The sequence below is a fragment of the Otolemur garnettii genome, unplaced genomic scaffold (assembly GCF_000181295.1).
Source record: "Otolemur garnettii isolate 467f Iridium unplaced genomic scaffold, OtoGar3 scaffold00030, whole genome shotgun sequence".
NCBI lineage: Eukaryota > Metazoa > Chordata > Mammalia > Primates > Galagidae > Otolemur > Otolemur garnettii.
The window spans coordinates 4,702,767-4,728,187 of NW_003852425.1; the positions used below are offsets into that span (position 1 = coordinate 4,702,767).

The following is a 25,421-nucleotide window of genomic DNA, read 5'->3' on the forward strand; positions in this document are numbered from 1 at the left end:
GGGACACAGGCCAACAAAGGCCACTGTCGAGATGCATCCATACAGTTCCTTCAAAATCATATCTGCTCCAACAGTGTCTTCTGCTGGAGCTCCCTACCCACAGCAGATCATGACACGTAAGACAGGAACGTCTTTGCAAACGCCCAAACGCACTAAATTCTACTCTATGTATGTGATTTCCTGTTTATCCTCATACCACACATTAACCACATTCTCAATTTCACTGAATCCTCATCTCTGACTGAATGAGCAACTTTCTGTAGGCTGGACACTATTTCAAGCATACATTTTTGTTTTCTGTAGAGTGCGTGGTAGACTCATTCACTTCGTAGAACTGAGCCACAGCCAAATGCAACATTCCACTGATAAGTTCACCCCAAATTTCATTTTTCTGGCGAAGAACATGACTTTCCTGGGCATGCTCCACTTCCTCTCTGTGGTGTGGAAGCTGGCTCTCTATTCAGGGTGGTCGTTCACAAAGAGACAGATTGTATCTCTCTATAAGAATTAACTATGCAACAGTGCTGACGACAAGACGCTTGAGACCTGGATGCTGAGAGGCCACTGTGGTCTCCCACTAGCTATGAGAACCCTGAGGCCACCTCCATGTGCTTCCAGGCCATGCCTGAGCAGATTTAACAATGTGTGTCATGAATGTTTGCCTTGGCCAATGTTCTATCTGTGAATGTCAAGGCTTTACTAATAATTATTCAAGGAGGAAGATGAGGCTGGAGCCAACAGCTCGGGAAGATAACAAGCTGTAATTAATGATGACACAGTATGCTCAAGTCATCATAGGGTACGAGGAGTGTGAGAGGATCATCCCTGGGTGATTCTGCTGCTGATGAAACGCTTGGCTCACCACAGCCTCCTTGTCTTTACCTGTCAATGGTGTGAGCCTGGAAGGTCTAGGGCCCAGGAGAGCATCTCTGCCAGCTTCAGAGCTTGATGTTTCTCAACCCCATGAAGGGGATGTGACTAAAATGACCTGGGCCTACAGCACTGGCTTTACTTTCCCCCAAACTCGATGGGCAGTGAGCCAGTATACAGAAGTTTGCTGCAATAAGCTTGGTATTTTCCCAAAGGGTTGTTATATAATAAGGGTATAACTAGGTGAAAACTAGGTATTTCAAGACAGGTGTGCATACTTTACACACCCCTGGGGAGGCCTGCACACCCCGGAGCTAAGGAACCTGGTTTTTGCAGAGAGATGACATTTAACCTGCATGCACCATTTCAGCCACAGCAGTGGCTCTTGCCTGGTGTCTGTTTTGACAGCTTGGTGCCCAGGCCACACTGGTTGCCAAATATTTTGAGCACCACCTCAGCTTCAAGACCACATTAACGCCGTAGACGAAGTAACAACACACACTGAACCCGGGCGTCAGTGTGCCACACGGCGGCTGTCTCGGTTCCCTCCTATCTTCTGCAAAAGTAGCAGCAGGCCGCAAAGAGGGAACTCTGATCCTGCCTTGACGAGTGGGATTAATTTGCGATCTTTCCAAGGAAACCCTTCCACAGAACTGATGTGGGAAACAGTATTCCAATTTTGCAAAGTCATACTACCAGCTTTGATAGGGCTTGGGAGAGAAAACAAGAAGGGACAATGGCTAATGAACACCCTGCAGCCAGTGTGTTCTCCCCCACCCAGTGCATCTTCCTCACTTACCTCCTTACCCCTTTCTGTTCTGCTGACATGGTCACAGTCACAGACAGCAAGCGCCACTAAGTAAGTCGGCATGCGGGGTGTGGTGTGAAAGGTCGTCACAGTCCATTGGTTTCCGTTTGCATCTTCTTTTTCAGTCTGACCTAGAGAAATATATTGCAGTCCAAATCACTGTAAGCCTCAGCAATAATGTCTATCTTTCAAATAATTAGTCAACTGTCACCCAGCTACTCCCTTCCAACCGCTCCCCATCATCTGTCTAGCAGTTTGGATTTCTCTACCTTCCCTCATGCAAAACTACATCAGAAAGGTCTAAGGACAGCATCCTGCACCTGACTCAGCACCTTGAATAACACAGGCTTCACAGAGGGCCAAGTCCATGGGCACCGTGAGTTCAGCCCCTCACCACCCTCCTCTTTGTTTTCCATTCCGGCCCATTTCTCACCACACTTAATCTAGAGCTGCCCAGGCCCATGGAAAGTCAACAAGGTATAGTTCAACCGTTCTCAGGTTTCAGTTAGGTCTTTAGTGGAAGGGATCTCGGGCCTTTAAAGCTGAAATCACAGATTTACTCAGGCATGTGATGAGAAATGGGGTGGGAACAGTGGCAGGTTGGGGACACACACCCAGGCTGAAGGAGGCAGCCTCCTCTTGGCTCTATCACTGTCACATCAGCATTATAGGTTCAGTGTTCTGAGTTTTCAAAGAAGTAAAAGTTCAGACTTTTATGTACTTTTATGTACTTTTATCTCTGGACTTCTTTAAAGTTGGAAACTAATTTATCAAAAGGAAAAAGTCACATGAGTTAAATAAAACACATCTGTGTACCAGATTCAGACTAAGTCCACCAGCTTGTTATCACTAATGATCAATAGCTGCCTGGGTATGGGTAGAATGTCCCCAGCTTCTAATCCAAAAAGAATCAGCATTTGCTGTCTCCAAGGTGTGGGTGCTGACACATTCCCCAGGTGACTGCTGTCCCTAATTATAGCAGAGTGCAATCATAAGACAGCCCTAACACACTGCCTAGAAAAGCTATTGATATAAAAGATACATATCTATCTATATGTCAAATATATGGATATTATGCATCTATATGTAGAAAATATATAGATGTAGGAGAGAAGCATTACATACCTAGCTGTGGCATGTTGGAAAGGGCCACATAAATAGGATGATGAATAATTGTAATATTAAAAGTTGCCTTCAGAGCCGGCTCATCCAGACAAGGAAAAACATTCCTGGCAAATGTCGGTTCCATCTGAGATGCTAGCAGGGCCCTGAAATACATTTGGGGAAAATTCATTTATTTTTATCACAAAAAGAATTTGACAGGGATTCTCAAAGTCTTCTCGTAAGCCTGGTGTGCAAGAAAGAGCTTCCCCTCACCTCCCTCACTGCCCTCCCATAACACACACGCTCCACTGCTCACTGCACCTTGGAATTCTCGTAAGACCAAAAACTCAAAACAAGTTTGATTTTCAACCACAAAATCATATTTGCTTTATGACATCATAAACCTATAAAAACTTTTACAAACAAAATAGGCACAGATATAGCAAGAATGCAATACCAATCTTCTGAGAACCAGCAATTTCTCCTTTTAAAATTAGGGTTGCTTGGAATTGGTCTGTTGCCGCTTTCCTCCTCCCCTAAAGCGCAAGTCAGCTGAATGCCCACATGTTTTCCTTTTTTCTCATATGTTCTTTCTCCCTCCTAGTGGAAAACTTAAACAATAAGTTTTATTTTGGACACCCTTGTGGTAAAAACAAGAAATATGGGTACATACCAATGGAACAGAACACTTTCAATTATATACGGGTAAATTTATCAAATCCCCACTGCTGCTTCCTCCTTCTCTATGGAAAAATACAAATAGTGTCATTACCCACAGTGCACTGAGGATTACGTGGGAAAGCTGAAGGGTAAGAATACCCCGAGCAAACAGGAAGATGTCAGGCCGCCTCTACAAACACTGTCCAAGCCTCACAAAGGCAAGCGTGGGCCCTAGCATACGACTTTGTCCTCTAATAAACCTTCATTCTCATGGTCCCATTTGTAAGACTCGCTGACCTGGGAACCTGACCGCAGGGGACAGTTGTAGATACTAAATTCCTTTTTCAACTAAAGCCCTAGGATGTAAAGTCTCTAATACACGTGCCGTTGCTTTAGGCCTAATTCTTAGAAAAATAAAAGGTGAATTTAAGTACTATTTCTTGAGACAGTGTATTCCATCCATTACATATGTCTGTGAATCCTTCCTTCACCATGATAAGGCCCCTGCTCCCATCAAAATTGACACAGCTTTAAGAAGGACACACGGGTAGTCAGCACATTCAAAAACCTCTCACAGTCAGCTCATGTGAGGCATCCACAAGCCTGTTTCACTTCATTTGCTTTTATTTATTCACCGTCCTCTTGCTCGCACAGACTACAAAGACACCTGTGGGCTCTGACATCAGCCATTTGGGCTTCAGGACCCTGTTCCACCTACTATCAACCAGGGAATCCTGGACAAGTCATGTAATCAGACCAAGCCTCAGTTTCCCCACCTAGAAAATACTGACACCATTTCCTTTGCATTGCCATTAGAACTTTTATGTTATTGGTAACTAAATTTACCACAAATCACCTTTGAATTCTCTTATATTCCTCAAAAATCATTCTTGATACAGATGAACTATAGAAGAAATCAAAGAAGGATAAGTTACAGGATGGGCTGGAGAGTTGGATTAATTAATTAAATGTGTTAACCAAGGTCCTAGGGGTCACAGCTGAGCACAAACTGAATATGAATCATGACTGTCTCCCTAATATGTTTTAAACTACTACAAGTTAGGAATGATATATTTTTTTCTTCTGTATGATTTATAATACTTGGCAGAAATAGTGGTTCATAACCACTATTTGTGCAGGCTTGGAGCTACTATAAAATTAGGCAGCTTGGTAGTAGCAGATACGTGCACAAAAGCATATGAAGCATTTGGAGGATAGGTTACAATGGCATTTGCTATTTTGTAGTTTTGATTGCAGTCTTTAAGGGGATGGGACAACATAAAAAAAGATTTAAGCAGTTGACAATACTGTAGAAAGAATATTTGAACAGGAAATTCAGCTCCCTAAGTTTGTGTTCAGGATCTGTTGGGTAAACACAGTCATGTAACTCTGGGAAAGTTGCTTAAACATTCTAGACATCCATTTCTATAAAATGCAGCAATGGGACTAGATCTCACAGGCCACTTAGAGCTCTAAAACTGTGATTCTACAAGGGATACAAACATCCCACAGGGTGGAAAAAAGGTCCCTGAGGCAGCCATGATTGAGTCATCTAGAGTTGGGAGCCCCTGGGAGGATTCATGCATGGGTTTTGGAAGGTCTTTGAGCCTTCTGAAATTATAAGACATTTTGTATAAATGGTGGTATATTAGCATTAAAAAGTGTCATACAGAGTGAAAAAGCACATCCAATTATATAATACACGCTTCTACATTTGGAAAGCCAACAAATGCCTATTGTTTTTGTAACAAAAACTTTAGAAAGTAAAGCTTGAGCATATCTTCTCTGCTGCCATAACTTCACAAGGTTTATAAATCTCAAGGATGCTGCAAAGTGGGGAGCAGGGAGAAAAGTAGACTCTTTTTTTTTTTTTTTTTTGAGATGGAGCCTCAAGCTATCCCCCTGGGTTGAGTGCCATGGCATCACGCTCACAGCAACCTCCAACTCCTGGGCTCAAGCGAGTCTCCTGCCTCAGCCTCCCAAGTAGCTGGGACTACAGGCGCCCGCCACAACGCCTGGCCATTTTTTGGTTGCAGCCATCATTGTTGTTTGGCAGACCAGGCTGGATTCGAACCTGCCACCTTAGGAGTATGTGGCTGGCGCCTTAGCCGCTTGAGCCACAGGCGCCGAGCCGAAAAGTAGACTCTTGAAGGATGTGGAAAGCTTATGAGTTCAAAGAGGCTAAGACATCCCAGCTTAGACAGCCATCATGTTAGCAAATCAAACTTCAAGCAAGTGCCTTCCAATTCCATGATTCAGGTCTGAAAGGCCCTTGGATTTTATTCAACTATTTCCCTCCCTGGTTTTACACAAATAAACAAAAGGTTAGGGAAAAATCCCTACAACACACAGCCTTTCAACCTCAATTGCAAAGGTCAAGGCCAACCAGCAGCACATAGGATCTGGTTATGCCACATCTGGGGACCTCCAAGTGGCATTTCTTTCCTTTTCCTCTCCGCTTTGGACTCAAGTAATCCTGTAAGGATATTCTGACCTCAGAAAATAGAAACATCCACCCCGTCTCCTCCCTTCACAACTCACTGAAACATGCTATTATGCTGCCTCTTAAGTCTGTGTTTAGAATGGTCAGCTGGTGAGGGAGTTAATTTGGGAAAATTTGTCTCCTCAGGGCTCAGTATTTCAGAGCCACTTTCCTGCCCTCTTGTCTAGAAAGAGAATCGTGGACTTACCACTTTCTTGTGCTAGAAAAGATCTTTGTGGTCAAGAACCACAAGATGCCCTTGGGAAATCAATCTATTACCATCCAAACACTATCTATTATAGCTACTTAGTAAGGTATTTCATTCCAAAGTATTTTATGAACTCCACATGCTCAGAGCTCCAGTTAACAAGTGTTAAATAGCATAGCTGGTCAAGGATTAAATAAAACTCTTAGGAAAGCTGTCCCTCCCCTCCAGATTTTTATACAATACACTCAGAAATCAAAATGTTTAGTAGAGCCAGATGTTACACCACTGGACTGTGGTTCAAGGACTGGCTCATGAATAATGTTTGTTTATTACTTGTGTAATAGGATCTGAAAACTGAAGTTTCCACCAGGCAACAGAACATAACAGATGTAAAATTCCAAAGAAAGGTGCCAAACCATGTTATGAAAATTTTCAAAATAAATGGCCTTGAGACCCTTCTCGGCTAGATCAAGGACAGGGAAAAAGGATCAGGAATGAAGACAAAAGAAATCAGAGAAGATATCTCTCGGTGGGTGGAGGAGGAGGGATGCACATTATTTTTCCAGGTCTTCCATGCTTTCAGATGCCTGAGAGGAGGTACATCCTCTTACCCTGGGCTAGGAAGAGGAGATCCCTCAGAGAGCAGTGCAAGTGTTTCCTGAGGCTGAGAGGCTTAGAAGCCCAGGCTCCTTTTTAAGAAAGCTGAAATTGACAGTGTTACCAGTGTCTAACTCCTACCAGGCAGTCTAAAAGGCAGAAGCATGGCTGATTGCTTTGCAGGTTGAGCCAGAAGAGTGCTGCTTCCTTGGAGTTCACATCAGTCCCAGGCAAGGGATTTGTGGGTGTTGCTTGGAAGAGCTATGGGCTCTGAGACACAGAGTGAGCTGATATGAGGATTGTCTTGGGTCCACCCAATAGAGCCACCTAGAGGAGGCTAAGGAGCTCCATGATGTACCACTGTAGGTCCAGGAGATGAGGATAGTCACAGTGACCATGAAAACATAGAAATAAGATCCTGCAGGGTGAAGAGAATGAACAGGAGAAAATGGAAAAACCGTGAAGTCCAGGAAAATGGTATCATGTCTGGGGGAAAGGTGAGGGTAAGAGTAAAAGGTAAGACACTTCAATAAGAAGTGTCCCATGTGTTGCCTCTCCCTGGCACCCCAGCCCCACTGGACCCTATGGGATCAAAACAGCAGCCATCAAGATGGTCATGGAGGACCAGAAATAGGAGTTGGAGAAATGGAAAAGGACCACCTACCTCACTGCGGGTTCCAGCCTAAAGCCAGCCCGAGAGTGGGAAAGTAAAGAAGAAGGAAATGAAGAGAGAGATTTAACAGTAAATTAAGTTGAGGATCCACACCTGCATCACCTAAGTTTTATATCTGTGTTTGACTTAGACTGGGGCTCATCTGTCACTTCATACTAAGTGGAAATTGTGGACGCTGGAGTCCTCATACAGGCACAGGGAGGATTCCCCCATAGACTAAATTGAAACTACTATAAAACAATGAAAAAACAAAGTTGCATTTCTACTGAATTATGAGGTGTGCTTTCTCAATATGTTACACTTGTTTTCAAAAGATACAGAATCTGTCTTTGGTGAGCAAAACCAGAGACAACTGCTCGGCCACATGAAATATGTGTGTCTTACCTCCATAGGATAACACAAGGAGCTCTCCCTCTATGACACCAATAACATCGTGTGCCTGGCACTTGCGTCCCCTGACCTTGTTTTGAGACTTCCAAATTCTTGCCTAATATTGCTCAAATTTCTCTCTTATTTGTCATAACTAAGCACCATGCCAGATTTCCTAAGATAAACAGCAACTGCAAGAAAGTCTTTTCCAATTCCCTGTTAACTTCGTCTATACCTGTATATAAGTTGATTAATTTTGACTGTGTTGCTCCCACCTTTATTCCCCCCCAAAAATCTAATTTTATCAAACTACTTCCTATATTCATCTCTTGACCACCCTATTTTCATTTTTCTAAATACCTTCCAATGCTTTCTTCCCTTTTATATAGGGAAATTCCAGGGCCAAAAATCCAAAAAGTATTCCTAAAGGAATCTTTGAACAGGATGACCTTGGAGAGTCCCACCATCATAATACACAGATGTGAAAGCTGACTCCCTAGGGGTTTATGCAACTGATCAGACAACTGACCAGCGGCAGGGGTGGTACCAGAATCGGGGCTCCAGTCCCCAAGCCTGGGTTTCTTCCCAGGGTACTGTCTGCTTTGCAATACACAATGTAATCAATACCAAAAGCAAGCTATGATTTCATAAGGTTGACCAAAGATTAACTTTAAAATTAATAGCTTTCCCATATCTAGAGATGATGAGACTTCTGTTTTCTACCGTGAGGGAATAACACAGGCTAGAATTAGCCTTCTGTTGAAAACAACTATAAAACCTGACAAAATATTTGAAACAACTATTTTCAAGCATTAGATAACCAGAAGCCCAGGACTGTGATCCCTAAGAGAAGAGAAACAGACAAGGTAAACTCCACAATCACCTGTCTCTACCTGGAAGCAATTTCTAAACCGCAGCACGGGAAAGGGGAACGGAAACAAAGCTCAGTGGTCTCACTGAGTTGAGGAGACAGACATTAGGGTCCAGGAGGCCTAACAGCTAGAATTTACAGAGTAGAGTATGAGGAAGAGAGAGAGAGACCACCAGAAATCTGCAGAGGATTCCCCTTAATTAATATTTAGTCAAATATTAATCTTCCTTTCCTGAGGTCAGTAAAAGAAAAGCTGTTGGGGAAAGAATAAGTACCAGGAAAGAGCAAGCCAAGCCATTCCCACAACTCACATAATGCTAGGAACTGTTTGAATTCCCTCAAACCAGAGTGCTTAAAATGTCCAGAATATATGGATTACCCAACAGAGGGAGACCAGAAGGGTAAGGACAGAGAAGTGAGCTAAAGTAGCCCTAAAGGCTGCTGTAGGGCCCAAAGAGCTACGGAATAAGGTCCAAGGGGAGCAAACAAGGATGAAGAGGACCACCAAGTCACTCAAGTTGCTATCCAAAAAGTGCCAGCATTCTTTACACAATACAATAACAAAATCCAGCACTCAATACTGTATACAAATTTCAATTCAGGCACTCAATAAAAAGTGAGAAAAATGCCCAAACACTTGGAAATGAGATAGCACAGTTCTAAATAATGCATGAGTTAAAGAAGAAATAAAAAATGAATTTAATGAAAATGAAAAGACAAAATGACTTCATTTGTGGCACACCACTAAAGCAAATGTGGGGACATTTATAATACTAAAGAAAAGAGGGATCTTAAATTAATGACCTTGTGTCAACCTTAAGAGTACAATAAAAATAAATGAAATGAAGCCCAATGTAAGAAGAAGAAGAAAGGAAACAATAAAGATCAAAATATAAACCACCGAAATAAGGAACAGAAAAATAATTGAGAAAATCAGTGAGGCCCCAAACTGGTTCTATAAGATTAATGGAGCAGCTAAATCTCTAAGCAGACTGAAAAATTTACTGAATACTGGAAGTAGAAGACACTTGTAAAGGTCTCTCCCTCTGGATTTTCATATATAAAAGATGAAGCAACTGGTTAGACAATTAGCAAATAGTGAAGAGGTACCAGACCAGGGCTCCAGGTCTTTTCTCCCAGAGAAAAGACACAAATTATCAATATCAAGAATAAAAGATTTTACTATAGAGTTTACAAGTGTTAAGAGAATAATAAAGAAATAATTGTACACAAACTTAAAACTTTGACAGCTTTGCTTAAATGGACAAATTGCTTGAAAGATATAAACTACCAAAGCTCATTCATGGAGAAATAGGTAACCTAAATAGTCCCATAGCTATTAAATCAATTTAACTTATAGTTAAAAAACATTTCACAAAGAATTTCCAGGCATAGGTGGCTTCATTAGTGAAATTCAACTAAGCATTTAAGGAAAACCAGTACTTGTTTTATAAAGGTTCTTTCTGAAAATTAAAAAAGAGGGAATACTTCTGAACTCATTCTTTGAAGCCAGTGTTACTCTGATGCCAAAACCAAAGATATTTCAAGAGAACAAGTCACTATCTCTCATGAACAGAATAAAACAAAATTTTAGCCAATCAAATCCAACAATATTTAAAAAGTCTAATATATGAAGACCAAGTAGGATTTATCCCAGAAATTCAAGATAGTTTACCATTAGAAAGATAATGGTATTTTATAATTTGCATTAATAAACTAAAGAAGAAAAACCATATGATCATTTCAATATATGCTAAATAAGCATTTGAATAAAAGTCTGACCTACATCCCTGATAAAAGGTCTCAGAATATTGGAAATAGAAGAGAAAGGCTGGTTTCAGTAATGGGTCAAGCCCATAATCCCAACACTCTGGGAGGCCAAGGTGGGTGGGCGGATCACTTGAGCTCAGGAGTTCCAGAACAGCCTAAGCAAGAGAAAGACCCTACTTCTACTAAAAAAAAAAAAAGCCAGGCATTATGGCAGGAACCTATACTCCCAACTACTAGGGAGGCTAAGGCAAGAGGAGCATATGAGCACAAAAGTTTGCGGTCGCTGTGAGCTATGAAGCTGCAACCCATGGCAACAGAGTGAGACTCTGTCACAGAAGAAATAGAAATAGAAGATAACTACCTCATCCTAAATAAAAGGAATCTGCAAACAAACAAACAAAACCTATAGGGAAAATCATAATTAATGGTGCAGGACTGAATGTTGTCACCCTAAAATAAGGGATGAGACTATGATTTCTGCACTTATTTCTTCTATCTATTCAGCACTGTTCTAGAGGCTCTCAACATTGGAATAAGCTAAGAAAAAGAAAAAAGTTATCTCAATTAAAATTGTTTTTATTCAAGACAGTATAATCACCTATGTAGAAAATTTAATGGAATATTAAATTTTTTTTGACAAAAAGCTGCTAATGATAAGAAGTGAGTTAAATAAACTCACAGCATTATGAGATCAATATGCAAAAATGAACTAGCAGCAAACAATTAGAAACTGGAGTTTTTTTCTGCAGTTTTTTTTTTTTTTTTGTGGGGCTGGGTTTGAACCCGCCACCTCCAGCATATGGGGCTAGCGCCCTACTCCTTTGAGCCACAGGCACCGCCCCAAGAAATGCCATTAGCAATATAACAAAAAATATGAAATAACTTAAAATAACCCTGAAAAAACAAGTGTGAAATATGTACAGTGAAAACTATAAAACCCTGCTGAGAGTAAAGAAGATCTAAATAAGTAGTGAGGCTCAGCATCCGTAGCTCAGTGGTTAGGGCACCGGCCACATACACTGGGGCTGGCTGGTTCAAATCTGGCCTGGGCCTACTAAACAACAATGACAACAACAACAGAATAGTCGGGCGTTGTGGCAGACACCTATAGTCCCAGCTACTCAGGAGGCTGAGGCAAGAGAATTGCTTAAGCCCAAGAGTTTGAGGTTGCTGTGAGTTGTGACGCCACAACACTCTACTGAGGGCGACAATAGTGAGACTCTGTCTCAAAAAAATAATAATAAATAAATAAGTAGAGAAATATACCATGTTCGTGGGTTGGAAGATTTAGTACTTTTAGAATTTGAATTCTCCCCAAATTTTTCTAGAGTCAACATAATTTCAGTCAAAATTCCAGAAGCCTTTTTTATAGAAATTAACAAGCTAATTCTAAAATTCATATGGAAATGTAAAGAACCTAGAATAACTTAACTTTTCTGGGGGGGTGGGGCTGGGTTTGAACCCACCACCTCCAGCATATGGGGCCGGCACCCTACCCTTTTGAGCCACAGGCTCTGCCCCAACTTAAATAACTTTGAAAAAAAAACAAAGTTAATGGACAAATATTTCTTGATTTCAAAATTTACTACAAAGTTACAGTAATCAAGACGGTATAAAATTGGCTTAAAGATATACAAATAGATCAGTGGAACAAAACAGACAATCCTAAAATACATCCACTTATATGTGAAAACTGATTATTTTTTTAAAAGCACAAAGAAAATTCAGTGGAGAAAGAATATACTTTTCAACAAATGGGGTGGGACAGTTTAACTTCCCTATGCAAAAAAAATGAACTTTAATCCATACTCCACACTGTATGCAAAAATTACCTCAAAAATAGATCATAGATTTAACCATAAAACCTAAAACTCCAAAACTCCTAGAGGAAGGCATAGAAGAAAATTTGTATGAGCTTGGGCTAGACAATGTTTTCTGAGATACAACACCAAAAGCCTGTTAACATAAAAGGATAAACTGATAAATTATACATCATCAAAATATACAATTTTTACTCTTTGAAAGACATAACTAAGAGAACATAAAAAATATTTTCTCACAGCTCAGAAGTCATATATTTGAGAAAGGACCTTCTCTAAATTCCACAGTAAGAAAACAGATAACCTCAGGAAAAAATGAACTGAAGATTTTAACAAATACTTTGCTAACAAGATACATGGATTGCAAATAAGTACAGGAAATGATGCCCAACATTCACAGTCATTAGTGAAGTACAAATTAAAACTGCAACAAAAGCTTCTATATACTCAATACAATAGCTAAACTGAAAAAGCCTGCCAGTACCAAGTGTTGACGAGGATATGGAACAAGCTATTATCACCTTCACTGCTGATGAAAATTTCAAATAGTCAAACTCCTTGAAAAAAAGTTTTGCAGTTTCTTTAAAAATTAAACATTCACAGGGCAGTGACTGTGGCTCAAAGGAGTAGGGCGCCAGCCCCATATGCCAGAGGTGGCGGGTTCAAATTCAGCCCAGCCAAAAAAAAAAGAATTAAACATTCACTTTTCATATGAGAAGTTCAATGAACCCCAAAGAGGTTAAACCCATATTAACCACACTAAAGCAAATCATAATCAAACTGCTAAAAACAAGAAATAAAGAGAAACTTAAAAGCAGCTACAGAAAAAAAGGTAAATCACATATAGAGGAATACAAATTAAAAGCTAAAACTGCAGCAACTATTTGATCCAGAAGGCAATGAGATAACATCCTTGAACTGCTGAAATTAACAACAAAAACACATATGCCAATCCAGAATACTATAACCAACAAAATATCGTTCGAAAATGAAGGAAAAATAAAACGTTTTCAGACTGACAAAAGCCAACAGAATTTATGACCAGTAGACCCGATCTTGAAGAAAACTTTTTGAAAGTTCTTCAGGTGGAAGCAAAATAGTATAATATGTAAACTCAGATGTACACAAAGGAATAAAGAGCACTGGAGATGGTATGTGTGAAAGTAAAGACAAAGAGCTTTTGTTAAAAATTTATTGAATAGTAATTGATAGTTTAAAGTAAAAACAATAATACATTGTGGAATTTATAACCGAGGAAGAAGTAAAATGTATACACAGTAACTGTAGCACAAAAGATGAGAGAAAATAGCAGGACATAGTTCTAAGATTCATACATTCTTGTCAAGTGGAATACTATCATTTGGTTATGATCTGGTAAATGCATACCCTAGAACAATCCTCTTACCCATCTCCCCTCTAGCTAATTAGCCAAGTGTTAAGATTAAATGGAATATTAATAAACTACTCCATCCCAAAAGGGAAAGAAAAGAAAGAAAAATGGAACAAAGAAGAGATGGGACAATATGGAACAAACAGCAAGATAGTAGATGTAAGACCAATCAAGTTAATAATTACATCAAATGTAAATAGTCTACATACCTTCAATTAAGGGAGATTGTCAGTCTGTATTAAAAGACCCAAGACTATGCTTTTAATTAAAACAATCACTTTTAATATCAAGCCACATAGAGGTTCAAAGCATAAGGATATATAAAAGGTATATCATGTAAACACTCACTAATCATCAGAAAGCTGAACCAGGAAAAAGAGAAGACCACTTCTCTCAGAAAGTGCTGTGGTCAATTCCAGAAGGACTGGCACTTCTAATGAAGATCTGAGCCTCAGATTTCTCAGCAAAAGAAAGGCTTTTCCTCCATGTTAAACAAACCTTCTCAATCTGGTTATACCAACAAGAAAAGGAAGTAACTCTATTACTTTGTATTGCTTTGAAAGTGTTTTTCATGGAGTTAGATACCATGCTTCTTACATCCATCCACAGCTTATATAAGTTTTGTACTCAGTAAATGAAGATGTGGATGCAAATAAACATTCATAACCAGTAATGGTACAATATCACCTTATTGAAGGTATCTCCATGGCTTCTTTTAATACAATGGGATTAGTGCTATAGTAAGTCTCATCTTCAAGGGGTACAAATGAAACATGGTCTTCAATATTCTCAGTACTAGTATAACCAATTTTACTTAGTAAGGGCCTCCTTAATTCTTAAAATGGTCAAAGATGACCTGTAGTCATTTTGTAATCCAAGATCATTTCAGTAATTAGTACTTACTAAGAAAGAAAACAACATAGATTTTTTTTTAACTTTTCCAGTGCAGTTGTTATCAGATAAATAAGCAACTCCCAACAAGCTGAGTAGTTTCCCATTAGCATGGCAGTGCTCTCTGCAATGGGGTCCAAAAGTCAGGACTAAATGGTACAAAGTATAGTTTCATAACACAATGTTTTTGGAGTTCTGAGCATAATTGTTTAGAAGACTTGGATGAATCAGAATGTTACAATTCCAGTCATTTGTACTAGATAAGACATTTACTTTATATAGATTTTAGGATATTGTCAAAATTTACTTACCAGAAATCAGATATGTAAGATGAACTGTCATATAACTAATCTCTTCATACTCTGAAACTCATGTTTTCACTGATGGTATAGACAAAAAAAAAAAAAAAAGGCAAGTTTGGCAATTGAAGATGATGCATTGTTAATGAATTTAAAATAGTCTTGTTCAGGCAAATAGTGAATTCAAACTCTAAGTTCTCTTTTGGAGCTACTTTATTTCCTTAGGAAAAGAGAACTATTTCCTATTTCCTTAGGAAAAGGAATAGGCTTCCTTCCACCCAGATGCCCTAGAGGGAAAGAAGAGAGAAAGAGAAGACCTTTAGAAAGAAGAGGACTTCCCTGAATTCACCAGACTGGTGGCTGCATTTCCTGGACTGGTGTGACTGAACCATTTCTTCATAATAGTCAAGGCTCAGTTATTCCCACTGATGTTGTGGCCCTCACTGGCTTCAACTCACATGGCCAGTCCTCTGAGCCTGGCCACAGCTCCCTCCAGAGCACTTCTACAGCATAGTTACTTTGATCCTTGGCATGGCAGCCCCTTTACAGCTCTCCAGTCAACATCCTCAGCCTATATGGGAAATTTTAGAATCCTTTAGGCTTCAAATGGATTACTGGTGCCACATTCACTATCCAGGGCCTACTGGCCTAACCCACTTCTATTCTATGAATTAGAAACCACACTGGCTTTACAGGCTGATCATAAAGAAAAGAACAAGGACAACAACAACAACAATAAACAAATGGGATTTAATTAAAATGAAAAGCTTCTATACAGCTAAGGAGTCAACAACCAAAGCAAACAGACAACCTACCCAATGGGAAAGGATATTTGCATATTTTGAATCAGACAAAAACTTAATAACTAGGATCTATAGAGAACTTAAATTAATCCACATTAAAAAAACCAACAATCCTACATATCAAAGAGGAAGAGAGATAAACAGAATCTTCTCTAAAGAGGACAGACGAAAGGCTAGCAAACATATGAAAAAATGCTCATTATCCCTAATTATTAGAGAAATGCAAATTAAAACCACCCTTAGATATCATCTAACCCCAGCAAGAACGGTCCATATCACAAAATCTCAAAACTGCCGATGTTGGTACGGATGTGGAGAGAAAGAAACACTTTTACACTGCTGGTGGGACTGCAAACTAATACAACCTTTTTGGAAGGAAGTATGGAGAAACCTCAAAGAACTCAACCTAGACCTCCTGTTTGATCCTGCAATCCCATTACTGGGCATCTATCCAGAAGGAAAAGAAAACCTTTTATCATAAGGTTTTATCATTTGCACTAGACTATTTATTACAGCTCAATTTACAATTGCTAAAATGTGGAAACAGCCTAAATGCCCCTCAACCCAGGAATGGATTGGCAAGTGTGGTATATGCATACCATGGAACACTATTCAGCCATTAAAAATAAATGGAGATTTTGCGGTGGAACACATTATTCTTAGTGAAGCATCACAGGAATGGAGAAACATGAATCCTGTGTATTCAACTTTGATATGAGGACAATTAATGACATAGTGGTGGGTGGGGGAAAGGTAGAAAAGAAAAGAAAAGAACAAGGCTTCCCGTGGAATTGTTTTGCCCGTGTCTCTAAAGGGCAGAGTGCCAGGGAATTAACTTGGCAGCGGGACCCGTCTAACCCACTGTGGAGGGCAGAAACGTTCCTGCTCCCATGCTCCCAACAGCATGGGACGATTCCCAAGTGCAGCTCACAGAATGTTTCTCCATGAGACTTTGCATATCCCAGCTTGGCCTCCTTTCTTTGCCTGTCACAATTCCCCCATTCTCCAGATGATTGTTCCTGAAGACACTTCCTAGTGAATTACTTTCATAGGAAAATTTGTTCGAGGGGCACACCCTGTCAGAGGACAAGTAAAACACTTGCTCTCCCCATTTGCACTTCTCTCTTCTCTACCTTCCTCTCTGCCTTCTCTGCTTTCCTTGAAAGGGCTGCCCACTCTCCCTTCCTTTACAGCAATTGCTCTTATCAAAAAGGGTAGGGGGCTCGGCGCCTGTGGCTCAAGCGGCTAAGGCGCCAGCCACATACACCTAAGGTGGCGGGTTTGAATCCCCAGCCCAGGCCCGCCAAACAACAATGACGGCTGCAACCAAAAAATGGCCAGGCGTTGTGGCGGGCGCCTGTGGTCCCAGCTACTTGGGAGGCTGAGGCAGGAGACTCGCTTGAGCTCAGGAGTTGGAGGTTGCTGTGAGTTGTGATGCCATGGCACTCTACCCAGGGGGATAGCTTGAGGCTTCGTCTCAAAAAAAAAAAAAAAAGGGTAGGGACACTAACTGAGAATGGCTCAATATCCAAAATCTATCAATATAATATACCATGATAGCAGGCTGACAAAGAAAAATCACATGATCTTATAAATTGATGCACAAAAGTATTTGACAAAAATTCAATGCCTATGTCATGCAAAAACTCTTATAGAAATATGAATATAGCACAGTTTCTTCAACTTGATAAATAATATTTCCAAAACTATATCTAATTTCATACTTAATGATAAAAAGCTAAAAAGTTCCCCTCTGAATCAAGAGGAAAAAGGAAAAATGTTCACTGTTGCTGTTCTTGTTATACATAGTGTTGGGAGTTTTAGCCAGCACAGTAAGACAGGAAAAGAAAATAAATGGAAGAAATAAAACTGTCTCCAGTTGTAGCTGACATGATAATCTATGCCAGTGGTTCTCAACCTTCCTAATGCCACAATGTATTTTCATTGTTACAGAGGGGTTGCAACCCACAGGTTGAGAACTGTTGATCTATGCAGACAATTCCAAAGAGAGAAGGAGGAGGAAGAGGAGGAAAGGAAAGAAGGAAGGAAGGAACGGAGGGAGGTGGGAGGGAGGAAGGAAGGGGAAGGGACCTCTAGATCTAGTAAGTTCAGCAAGGGGCACAGGATACAAGATCAACATATAAAACTCTGTATTTCTATATAGTAGCAACAGACATGAGAACATCAAAATTAAAAATATAATACCATTTATGATTGCTCAAATAAATGAAATACTTAGGTGTAAATCTATTAATAAAGGTATATAGGACTTGTATGCTAAAAATAATAAAATACTGATGAAATAAATTAAAGATCTAAATAAATGAACTTTGCATATTCATGGATTAGATGACTCAGCATAGTTAAGGTGTTAATTCTCTCCAAATTTCTACAAAGCTATAACATAATTGCTCCCAAAGTCCCAACAAGATTTTTGGTACATATAGACAAGAATATTGTAACATATATATGCAAAGGCAAAGGAATTAAAATAGTTAAATTAATTCTTAAAAAGAAGACAATCATAAGATATATATTACATAGCTCTAGTAATCAAGACTATATCAAGTACTACTGGTATAAAAGTAGACACACAGATTGATGGAACAGAATAGAGAACCTAGTAACAGCCCCACAGAAATACAGCCAATTGATTTTGACAAAGGTATAAAAGTCAATGGAGAAAGGACAGTCTTCAACAAATGGTGCAGGAACAATTGGACGTTTATAAGAAAAAAGAAGCAGATCCTTGACCTAAACATCATATCCTACATAAAAATTAACTCATAGTATATCACTGGCACAGATTTGAGTGTAAATCATAAAAATATAAGACTTTCAGAACATAAAATAGAAAACCTGCAGAACCTAGGGCTTGGTGAAGAGTTATTTTTTAGACATGGCATCCATTTACAAATTGGATAAATTGGACTTCAACAAAATTCAGAACTATTGTTCTTTGAAAGACCTTATTAAGAGGATGAAAGTAAAAGCTACAGACTGGAAGAACATATTTTTAAACCATATACCCATACATCTCATAAAGTACTCTGAGAATTTAATAGTTTTGTTCAATTAGAAAATGGGGGAAAGATATGAAGAGATATCTCACTGAAGATGATATACGAGCAGAAAATACACACATGAAAATAAGTTTAATATCATTAGCCTTTAGAAAATGCAATGTAAAAACCAGAATGAGATATTACTATTAACCTGTCAGGACAGCTAAAATAAAAACCAGTGACAATATCAAATGGTAGCTGGATAGAGAAACTATCACTCATACACTGCTGGTGGGAGTATAAAATGGTACAGTCACCAATAGTTTGGTAGTTTCTTTCTTTTTTTATTTTTTTATTTCAGGCTCCTTTATTCCATGAATATTTATAGAACATCAACTATAGGCAAAACATTGACATAATCATTGAAGATAACATTGGGACAAATATATATCAATTTTATGAGGAAACAAAAGCATTATCTAGTTTGGTAGTTTCTTAAAAACTAAATATAGAGTTACCACATAACCCAGCAATTGTTCATGGGAACATTCATCCCACAGAAATAAAAACTATGTTCACACAAAATCTTGTACACAATTACCTGGGGAAGTTTTATTTGTAATAGCCCCAAACTGGAAACAACCAAAACATCCTTCAAAGAGTGGAGAATGACTAAACAAACTGTGGAACATCTAACCCATGGAATACCACTCAGCAATAAAAAGACATGTTCCTTTTGGAAAGATGTTTGGAGATCACTCAGGGATCTAAAAATAGATCCTTCAATTCCTCTACTAGGTATGGATCCAAAAAACCAAAAATCACTTTATAAAAAGATATTTGCACCAGAATGTTTATTGACGTCCAATTCATAATTGCTAAATCATAGAAGAAGCTCAAGTGTCCATTGACCCATGAATGGATCAATAAATTGTAGTATATGTACACCATGGAATATTATGCAGCCTTAAAAAAGATGGAAACTTTACCTCTTTTATGTTTACATGGATGGAGCTGAACATATTCTTCTTAGCAAAGTATCTCAAGAATGGAAGAAAAAGTATCCAATGTACTCAGTCCTACTATGAAACCAATTTATAAACACCCACACTTCCATATGAATGCTATACCCCAACTATAGCCCAAGATGAAGGGGAAAGAGAAGAGGGAGAGGAGGGAAGGGAGGAAGATGGGTGGAAGGAGGGTAACTGGTGGGAACACACCTATGGTGCATTTTATAAGGGTACATGTTAAATCTACTAAGTGTAGAATATAAATGTCTCAACACAATAACTAAGAAAATGGGGCGAAGGCTATGTTAACCAGTTTCATGAAAGTATTTCAAATTATATATAAAACCAGCATATTGTACCCCAAAATTGCATTATTGTATATAGCTATGATTTAATAAAAATAAAATTAAAAGAATCAAATGATTGACACACACACTACTTGGATGGATCCCAAGACAATTATGCTAAGTGAGAAAAGCTGATTATCCAAAGGTCACATACTTGTGAATGTTATGTAATATTCTCAGAATGGGGCAGCACCCATAGCACTGTGGTTACAGCACCAACCACATGCACTGAGGGTGGCAGGTTCGAGCCTGGCCTGGACCAGCTAAACATCAATGACAACCGCAACAAAAAAATAGCCAGGCATTGTGGCAGGCACCGTAGTCCCAGCTACTTGGGAGGCTGAGGCAAGAGAATCGCTTAAGCCCAAAAGTTTGTGAGCTGTGACATCATGGCACTCTACCGAGGGCGACATAGTGAGACTCTGTCTAAAAACAAAACCCCCCCCCAAAAAATTCTCAGAATGACAAAATTATAGAGATGGAGAACAGATGATTGGTTGCCAAGGGTTAGGGAAGGTGGGGGAGCAGAGTGAAGGGGTACAAAGCAGAAGTGATCTTTGAAGTGATGGAACAGTTGAATATCTTGATTTTGGTAGTGGTTACACAAATCTACCCATGTGATAAAACATAAAACCACATACACACATAGCACCCACGTCAAATTCCTGCTGTCCATATGATACTGTAATTATGTAAGATATAACAATTTGGGGAAACTGGAGGAAGGTACCCAGGACCTTTTTAATACTATTTTGCAACTATTGATGAATCTGTAATTATTTTGAAATAAAAAATTAGAAAAATGTGTGAAGCAAATACCAGATTACTGGTATCAGAATTATCTGTGGCAATTGTTAAAATATGTAAGTTTCTGAACCCCATGCTACATTCACTGGTCCAGAATTATTTTTGCTCTTTTTAAAGTTTTTAATTGTAGTGAAATACACATAACATAAAAGTTATCATTTAACAATTTTTAAGTGTGTTGTTCAGTAAAGTACACTCACATTGTTGTCAACCAAAGCCCAGAAGTTGTTTTATTTTGAAAAACAAAAATATATACCATTAATAAACAACTCCCCCTCTCCCATCCTCTGGCTTCTTCCCACACCCATCTTTTTAGACCAGGAACTTGGAAGGTTCCAGATTTAGATAATGAGGAGGCTGCTCCCAGCAATGGTAATCCGACCCAGTGACAGCCACTGCCACTGCCCAGGCTGTCTGTCAATCGCCTCATTTCATTTTCACAATACTCTAAAAGTTGACAGTTTTTCTATCTATTCCATGATGAGGCAACAGACTTAGTGAGGTTAAGCAATTTCCTCAATTCACACAGCTCAGGTTCAAACTCAGGTCTGCTGGGATCCCTAAGTCAGCCAAATCATAAGCCATCATTCTGTCCAGGTTCTTTATGACCTTGGCTTGAATATTAGCCACAGGTGTCTTTCCCCTATGGTTTCAGAAGCAGAGACCCGAGGGACAACTTCCTGGTAAAAACTCCCCCCACCCCCAACATCACAATTCTGGACCTCTGCCTTGGTGTATGCACAAGGACCTTATTAAGATTTCTTCTGAAAATATGGTTTGCAGTTGATGTTAGAGCAGGTGGCACAACAGAAAAATGCAAAGGGATTTTCCTTTCTGGTGTTTTCTAGTTTGTCTGAGTCACAGTCCCACTAAGACAGGAAGAGGGAAAAGATGAGAGAACACATTGAAGATTTACTGATGGACAGCAAAAAACACTGTCAGATATGCACACAAAGAGCTTCCACTTTTCCTCCGAAGGATCTTGCACCTTCAGCTGCACTCAACAACTCAAAATGTTCCTGGGGCACCTAAGTTAGATAACACATCATCTAAATGAAGACATTCCAAAACTATTTTCAAGCATTTTTTGAGAGAGCAAACCAAGCATACTGTCCATAAAAACAAAAGTTACAGATTACATATCCACTAAGGTAGCTCATTAAACTTATTTTGAAACCCTGGAAATGTTCAGAATAGTGCAGGGGATGGTTCAGAGGGTAATTTAGTGGGTTTCTTTCCCACTGAGAACATCTGATAACATTTTCTCTAATAATAAAGGGCAAAGTACATGCAGTTGTGTGAACCGCAAATGCTCCACCAGTTTGTGAGCGAGGAAAGAGATCGCTGGTTTGAAAAAAATAACTTTTTGTTATCTTCCACTGAAGCCACGTCCCTGTGTTCACAGTGTGGTAGCAAAGGGTGGAAAGAGGCAATTCTTGTGCAGGGGCAGAAAACAGTCGGCATGGGAGACATTATCTCAAATGAGTGTACAAAAATCTTATGTAAGTTCCATGGGCCTTCAAACTCAAAGGGGAGGTCTCTTATCATCACTTTTACCGTTTTCTTCCATCACAGAGATCCCAAGAGTGCCGGGCTCTGAGGCTTTGCAGAGCTTGACAAAGAGCCCAGAGCAGGTAGGGGACGCCACTGTTCGCCAGTAAAACTACATGAGAGCCCCAGGCGGGGGTGATGGGCGGTATAAATGAAAGGCAATTCCAAAGTTTCAAAGAACCTTAGCAAAAAAATCAAAAGATATGAGAACCAATATCCCCGACATGGATGTATTTGTTGTTCTAGCAGCAGTTACAGAGTGCCTAGAAAGAGAGGCAGTGCAGGGAGCCAAGCGCGGCGAGCTCAGGAAGGGAAATACAGAACCGGGAAGGATGCTCCTCCAGCGTCAAGGCCAGAGGGTCCCCTGAGTATCTAGGTAAAACGCACATCCCGATCGCCTGGGTAGGGAGTGGAGTCTGAGAGTCGGCGTTTCTAACAAGCCCCCACGTATTACCGCTGCTGCTAGTCCAAGGACCCACCTTTGAGTAGCCGGCTAGAGGAGAAAGGGGTTTTCTGAAGAGAACAATAAACTTCTGGGTAGAAGAAACTTCAAGAGAGGTAACGATAAAAACCACCTGGATGGGCAGGGATAGGGCGGAAAACTGGCCAGAGGAAGGATCTCCAAGCCTTTATTCCGAGAGCAGGGTCTCAGGACCAAAGGTAAGGGGGCTCTTGCCCTCCAGCTCTGGAAGAAAACGTCACCGAGGATGGGCTAGAGGGGGCTGTTCGGGAAGGAGGGAGACGTACACCTGTACAGGGTAGGCGACTGCACGCCCAACCTGCCAGGTGCAGGGGCGGGGACAGAGGGGAACCCGGAGGACTGGGGCGGGGAGGACTGGGGCGGGGAGGACTGGGGCGGGGCCCGCCCTTACCCCTTACCTGCGCTCGCCCTGGTCGGTGTAGACGTTGAGGAAGAGCCCCTCCCTGGTGTCCTGGTACACCATACCTGAGAAGCTGAGCTGCAGCTCGTAGCGGCTACCGGGCTGCAAGGCCTCACCGAGTTCCAGCACCATGTATTGCGTCTCCAGCGGGAACCACACGTCGTCCACCGGCACGCGGCCCACGGTGGCGTCCTCAGTGCCCGCAGACAGGGGCCCCCGCACTTCGGCGCGCTGGCAGTCTAGAAAAAGGCTGTGCAGGAGCAATCGCGCGGTGGCCACCCTGCAATGCACCGTGATGTTCACTCGGCCGCTGAAGTCCAACCGCTTGGAGAATTCGTCGGGCCTCAGCCGGGGCCATAGTTCCAGCTCGTAATGCAGGGGCACCAGCCAGCGCGGAAGGCGCAGATGGTCCCAGGGTCCCGGGGGTCGCCAGTCGTCACGGGCAGTAGTCACTGACGGCTTACCAGCGGGGCCAGATTTCGGGGTCCCGGTCGGCTCCTCTTGCCTGTCGGGAGGGGAGGACGCGGCGTCCGAAACCCCGAGGCCACCCAGCTCCGACGGCGGGACGCGCGCGCAGTAGCCGTACAGGGCGGCGAGCGCGGCCAGCGCCAGCAGGAGGGTGGCTGCTAGACCAGCCAGCAGCAGGGCCACTGAGCGGCTCACATAGAAGCCGGAGCTGGAAGAGGGTCCCATTGAGGGGGCCGGAGAAGGGCAGGAGGAAGGTCAGAGACAGAGGCACCGGTTCTGATCCCCGGGCGGGATGCTCAAAGGTGGGACCCCCACCCCTCCTGTCCTGTACAGTCCCTCTTCCTGCTGGAGGAGCCCGGGAGGACAGAGAGGCAGGAGAAAGCGGCTGGGACCACGGCTTGCTTCCCCCTTCCAGCTAATCGGATCCAGGTCCCTGCCCGCCCACTCCCGCCCCCGCCAGAGCCGGGGGAAGAGGCGGACTTGGCACACCCAGACGTGCGCCCTTTGGGGTCTGAAGAGAAAGACCGCGCAGAAGAGGCCTGTAGGGGCCGCGCGGGGAGGGGGTGGTCGGACCAAACTCGAATCTAGTCACTTCTGATAAGGATATTTGAATTACTGGGATTTGCTGGAGTGTGACTCGGTACGGCTTCAGGTGTTCTTGGCAAAGGGACACGTACCTAACACCCGCACCTCCTTGACCGCAGCGTTGAGCGGTCGGCAAACATACCTGCCCAACCACCACCCTGGGCTTCGTTTGCTGGGGGGTAGGGTGAGAGCTTGAGAAGCGGGACATTGAGGAACTCTCTTTGAAGTGACCCTGCGAGAGACGGCCGTACAGTCAGAACAAACTTGTGGAGCCAAGTCTGTGGCCGCCGACACGCAAGCGGTCCAGGCAGCGAGCGGGAAGTTGGGAACCAAGTCACGAATCCCGGAGCCCTTCCACAGTTTACAAAGCCGGGCTGGAGGAACGGGCGACAAAATCCTAGGGGAGCGTGGTGTCTGCCCGCGCTGTCCGGGTGAAGGGCCTGGGAAGACCCCTTCACCCTAGGAGGGAGCCCCACGGGAAGCCTCCACTTAGCTCCACCGCTGCGCGGGGTCCAGCTTTCCAGTCCTGGTGCTGGGTCTGTTCTCCGCATCCCCGCCGGGGAAAAGGGGGTGCCTACTTTCCGAACCAGCTCGTTTCTAGCAAAAACAATAATAATCCGACGACCAGTCTTTCCACTCAGAAAGCTCGGGGCTGGAACTGGTTTTCCAGGCAGTGCCCCAGTCGGCAAGCTCTTTGGCACGTTGGGCATCTGTTTGCTATTTAGCCGGTACGCCGCCGGGGCGGGCTCCTTGGCCGGTGCGCGGTGCCGAGTTGCACGCACACTCACGAGGGAAGTGGGAATAGGATGGCAAACTTCAGGAGGCGCTGGGGAAGAAGAAGGGGAAGGCAGCTAAGATCCTATTGCAGGGTGAAGATTGAATTCAGCGTGTCCCGTCTTTAGAGTCCAGTTTTTTCACAGCGAAAATAAGTTTTCTGTGGCAGCTATCAAAAGGTCTTCACTTTCCTGTTTTGAGTTCAGAGACTCTTCGGATCTCGGTGACCTTCCTGGGAAATGTGTGCTTTCTCACTCCTGGAAGTGAAATCAATGACTTTCAACAAGGCAACTCCCGGGAACCAACAGCAAGGAGGGAGATTTGACAGGAAGTTCATGCAGGTGGTTATGCTGTAATCTGTGGACCAGTCTCCAA

General features: G+C 41.8%; 1 protein-coding gene across 1 annotated transcript in view; it reads right to left on the bottom strand.

Moving 5' to 3' along the window:
- LVRN (laeverin) overlaps window positions 1-24,087 on the bottom strand; it is a 64,108-nt gene extending 40,021 nt beyond the window's left edge. The window contains exons 1-3 of the mRNA XM_003788900.1: window positions 23,218-24,087; window positions 2,804-2,946; window positions 1,670-1,809 (exon numbers count right to left, since the gene is read on the bottom strand). Coding sequence (XP_003788948.1) covers window positions 1,670-1,809; window positions 2,804-2,946; window positions 23,218-23,912 — 978 coding nt within the window. The 5' untranslated portion in view covers window positions 23,913-24,087. The remainder of the gene's footprint in view (window positions 1-1,669; window positions 1,810-2,803; window positions 2,947-23,217) is intronic.
- Window positions 24,088-25,421: the final 1,334 nt, after the last annotated feature.